Genomic DNA, 5,121 nt, shown 5'->3' with positions numbered 1-5,121 from the left:
TAAAGTATGTGTATAAGTTTGTACACATACAGGTCATATATGAGCAATAGCACATACACACTTGGAGCTTTTCTTGACAACTGTAGGTGCCCAAACTCCAGAGTGACAATGAAAACAATGGATGTGCAAGAGTCTCAAGTGTGCCACATACTTTGTGTGCATTGCAGGGCTTGCACACGTATGTGGAGAGGGCGATGAGCACACAAATGGAATGGCTTCTTTCCAAAGCCATGTAAAACTTCTTCAACTTGAGACTAACAGCACCTAAAACACAAAGCACCATTTTACCCAAAGAGGAAAGGTTCCATTACAAGTGAAGCACTTTGAGGCTAATGACAAGAGCACAATCCCAAACAGGAAAACCTCCTTCACAAGGAGAAACCACCATAGCTATTCCTAAACATAATAATACTTGAATGTTTGATGATGAGCAGAAAATGGAGGCCACTGTCTTCGACCGATACCTGGATATCCAATGATCGCCTTATACACCTTGTATCGGCAGGATTCGCAATGCATCCTCGCCTCCAAGATGATTTTCCCCTCATCTTTCTTGGCTTCTTCTTTCTTGTCCTTCTTCTCCTCCTGTGGCAGCCCCAAAGAAATCCATAAGACTCAGCATGATCCAAAAACCATGACAAGGGCGCAAATCACTACATGGATAATGAAGAGAATGCTATGACACCGTGTAGAATCCGAAAATCACATAGTTTACAGAGCAGACACCTTCAAACTCATAAGCAATTGAATGTGCCCAACATTCTATGATGTCAACATGGCATCTGACGCAATCGTGGATTAGCGTAAAGGCGGTTGCACTGATAAGCATAATGACGGAAGTTCAATACGGCATCTGACGCGATCGTATATTAGCACAGAGACGGTCCCACCGATTTTTGTAACTACCAATATCTTCTGCCAAACTAGACTAAGCAAAGTGAAGTGACAAAAAGATCCTGCTATGAATCATTTCAGTTTAAGCATTTAATGCTTAACCGCTCTGCACAGGTCTTGATCCAATTTGACATACACTACAAAGAATTGGAGGATGAGAGAAGTACGCACCTCGGGCATGGCGATGGACTAATGGGAGTGATTAATCCAGTAACAAAGAGCGGATTAAGGATCCCTGCCTCAAAGATTTACGAATCAGAAGCTTGACCAAAGCCAAGGGATTATGGATAGGCAAGGAAGAAGGATTAGTGGACTTAATTAAACGAAAGGGTGATGGGTTAGTAGATAAGAGTGCTTAGTAAACTCGGTCTTCTAGCTATGAGACGTTAGTAAGAGAACGTATCTGTCTGTGTGTTGCGCGTAGAGAGAGAGAGAGAGAGAGAGAGAGAGAGAGAGAGAGAGAGAGAGAGAGAGAGTAACTGAAGCTGGACGTGATTGTTTGAAGCAGCACTAATATTAGAGCATGAGAGGAATTTGGGTGAGAGGGAATGACGCAATTCTGTGTGTGTGTGTGAGTGTGTCTGTGTGTGTGTGTGTGTGTGTGTGAGAGAGAGAGAGAGAGAGAGAGAGAGAGAGAGAGAGAGAGAGAAGCGACTCTAGAGAGGAGATTTCAAAACTGTGTGTGGTGTGGAGACCCACGAGGGTGAAGCTTGTGAGAATATTTCTAGGAAACAGCGTTCCTACTTCGTAGAGAGAGACAGAGAGAGAGAGAGAGAGGTGGAACCGTGGAGGTGGGTATCGTATTATGTCAGAGAAGGTGTCCGCAAATGGAATAAGGGGAAGCAAAATAGGCAGGCAGCCGCGTGCAGAGAGCGGTGCTTGCGGGGGGGGGGGGGGGGGGGGTTATACAAAAGAGAGAAGAGAGTGAACAAACTTCGAAAGCCCAGGAGGAGAGTTCTTGTTGAATTGGAACTTGGAAGCCTGGAAGGCGGTACCTCTTCCCTCTCCCGCACTCATTTCTCTCTCCACTCACACACAGACACAATATCGCTCTCTCTCTCTCTTCGCACACCCCATGTCATACATTTTAGTCCATAGCTTTTGTCATCCACGTTCCAAGTCAAAACCCCACACCCTCTCCTTCAACAACATTTAAAATAATTTTGATTCCTTTTAGAGAAGTTTCCCACACAAGGCAGACATGCTGCATGCTCGCTGCTCAATCACCTCAACTAGACCGGGGTAGCGAGAACTTTGCCCATTTCAGCAGAGTTAAAATGCTAGGCGGGGGTAGGCTGAAGCTCTAAGGCGGGGGTAGGCTCCACCTCATGCGCATTGCCTCTTAGGCCGTTCTTTAGCACATTGCAGTCCGCTTTGTGAGCACATGCACATGCATACGTGCGCGCGCGCACACGCGCACACACACACAACTTGCCCCATTTAATCTCAAGCCCAACTTGAGTGTCTTTACATGGGAATCCTAATAAGTGTTTTGGGCTTCCCGCTCTTCAAATGCATCCACATCATCGCCTGCCTTTTCCCAAGGTTAACGCCTCCACTGTAAAAGAGCTTGGCGACCTACGTTTGTGCTAAAAAAAAGCTTGGCAACCACCTGCCAACACGAGCAATTTGAGGTGGCACCTTTTTCTTTTGCCAGCTATCCATAGATTCGACGTCATTTGCAGTTTTGGCGCATGACAACATGGCTATTGCAAGGAAGCATTGTGCTATTTTCATTGAATACAAAAGGAAGGCCTCTCTCTAGATGCAATCCCCTACACTCACACCTTGAAGGCAAGTGACCTTGCGCAAGACACTGACACGGGGTGAGAAAATTCACGATGAAATTGCTAGTCAAAATCTATCGTTGTTGGGATGCTTTGATAAATATGTATGTCTAATATGGTGTCCTCATGAAACCTTTGATGGGCATCCTCTTTGGAATTCATCATTCGAAATGTATTAATTGCAGGATATGTCCATCATGGTTGTCTGTCGAATATGTAGCCCTCACAAAAGCACATAAAGTTCTTAATGAGCTTTCTATCCAAAATGTAGTCTCTCCTAGAACATATTGATTGCAAGATATGCCCAGCATGGCTATCACAAAGAATCTCGAGATTGTTTCAACCAGATGCAAAGGGAAGGCCTTTTTCCAATTGCCATCAACTATGCTTGTACTTCCTCATGAAATACCTTCACATGGGTGAGAGAAATCATGATGAGATTGCTATGTTGAGATGTCGAGCTCTACACCTTGAGCTGGCATCCACTACGGGTCTTGGCCGCTTACGGCATTTACTCACTGGCGCGTTAGGTGACCGACACAGAGGATCTCTGCCAGTGATTCTACAGCTGGACTACACTTATAGTGCCAGCCTAGTACGCTTCTAGCGAGTTCACACTTAGTGACCGCATGTACATATGTGCTACTTTTCAGCTTTAGCACTTAGTCATTTTGTACTCTCTTTTCGGTGAAGAAGAAGAAGCTTTCCATCTCTGTGTGCTTTGTGCTTGTCTTGTGTAGCTCTCTTGCATCCTCATTCTTTACATGGTATCAGAGCCTGGTGCAGGCAAGAGAGGCTAAGAGAGCAAGAGCATCACAATCCCTTCGTTCGCAATCCACGAAGGGGTTTTTCGTACAAGTTTCTGAACAGGTCTCCAAAGTGCAGTATACAGAGATTTACTGTACAAGTATAGTGGTTGTATGTACGCTTGATTGTGGACACTCGTTGAGTGTAGAAAGCGTTACAGGTACCACGATAGCAGCTTCAGCAGATTTGCAGGTTTTTGCAGATTGCAGCTATTTTGTCTTAGTGCTTCAAGATGTCTGACGGTTTCAGACAGATTGTTACTGAGAAGCTTGAGAAAAATAACTACCCTGCATGGAAGCTCAGAATAACAAATTTCCTAAAAGGAAAAGGTTATTGGGACTATGTAGAAGGAGACAATGAAAAGGAACCAAAGATTCCCGAGGCAAATGCTACAGCAGAACAAAGGAAAGCTTTGAGGGACTGGCAACAAGGCCAGAGCAAAGTGATGTATTGGCTTTCTATGAGCATCACAGATGGCATGATGGGCTATCTACAGGATGCTGAAACCCCCGCCATTGCATGGAGAAACTTAGGCAGAGTGTTCGAGGTGAACACCAAGGCCAGGAAGCTTCAACTAAAGTCGGAGCTAAATCAGGTTAAGAGGAATAACCTCTCATCAATGATTATGCCTTGAAGATCAAGAGTATCATTGAGGCTCTTGGATCTATTAAAGTCTCAGTGGAAGACGATGACATTGTCCGTGCATGCTTGGATGGTCTAGGAGATGAGTATGTATATTTTAGGTCTTCCATGAATACAAGAGACAACATCCCCGTGTTCCAAGATTTGATTTCTATGCTTATTCTTGAGGAGAAGAACCTTGACACATCTTCTTCTCATGGCAGAAATAGTTCTGAACAGGCCTTCTATTCTAACTCCAACAGAGGTAGAGGTAGAGGTCGTGGTCGAGGCCCAAGGGGTTGCAGGGGCCAATTTCTGGAAGGTCAATCAAATCAAAACAATACAGGTGGCAGGGGAAACCAGTCTCAAGGCAGGGGGAGTCAAAGAGGTCCTGGTGCAGGATCAAGCAGGCAGCAACATACTCCAGATAGCAGAGAATGTTGGACTTGTGGTGAAAGAGGTCACATGTCACGTGACTGTCCAAAGGGAAAAGCAAGTGGAAAGAGAGAACAGGGCAACTATGCATCTACTAGCAGAGATGCAAATGACAGCAAAAACGAGCGCATGTTTGTTATGCAGCATGTAATGAATACAATGACCGCAGAGAATTCCACCCAAGATGATGTTTGGTATGTGGATTCAGGTGCCTCTAATCACATGACGTCACGTGGAGAGTGGTTTAGAGATATGCGCAAACCAGATGTGTCAGGCTATGTGCAGACAGGAGATGACACAGCTCACCCCATTGCTCATGTAGGGGACATACCTCTAAATACGAAGAGTGGGAAATTAAAGTACTTAGCAGATGTACTTCATGTCCCAAACATTACAAAGAATCTTGTTTCTGTTGGACAAATGGTTGAGCAGGTTTTGCAGGTTCGCTTCAATCCAAATGGCTGTTATGTAGAAGATTTCCAGAATGGCTGTAAGCTGATCACAAAGGGCAAATGTGTGGGCAGAATGTTTACGCTGAATGTAGACATGCCTGAGGTAAAAGCTGCATTATTTTCAC

The 5,121-nt window shown here is 44.8% G+C and overlaps 1 protein-coding gene across 1 annotated transcript in view; it reads right to left on the bottom strand.

Moving 5' to 3' along the window:
- Positions 1-1,210, bottom strand: part of LOC147442918 (heavy metal-associated isoprenylated plant protein 8-like) — a 4,233-nt gene extending 3,023 nt beyond the window's left edge. The window contains exons 1-2 of the mRNA XM_086528904.1: positions 1,066-1,210; positions 465-585 (exon numbers count right to left, since the gene is read on the bottom strand). Coding sequence (XP_086385030.1) covers positions 465-585; positions 1,066-1,074 — 130 coding nt within the window. The 5' untranslated portion in view covers positions 1,075-1,210. The remainder of the gene's footprint in view (positions 1-464; positions 586-1,065) is intronic.
- Positions 1,211-5,121: the final 3,911 nt, after the last annotated feature.

Source organism: Adiantum capillus-veneris, chromosome 14, assembly GCF_014529385.1.
Source record: "Adiantum capillus-veneris isolate H3 chromosome 14, ASM1452938v2, whole genome shotgun sequence".
Lineage (NCBI taxonomy): Eukaryota > Viridiplantae > Streptophyta > Polypodiopsida > Polypodiales > Pteridaceae > Adiantum > Adiantum capillus-veneris.
Note: the sequence above shows the minus strand (reverse complement) of the source record. Positions and strands in the feature narration are given on the sequence as shown.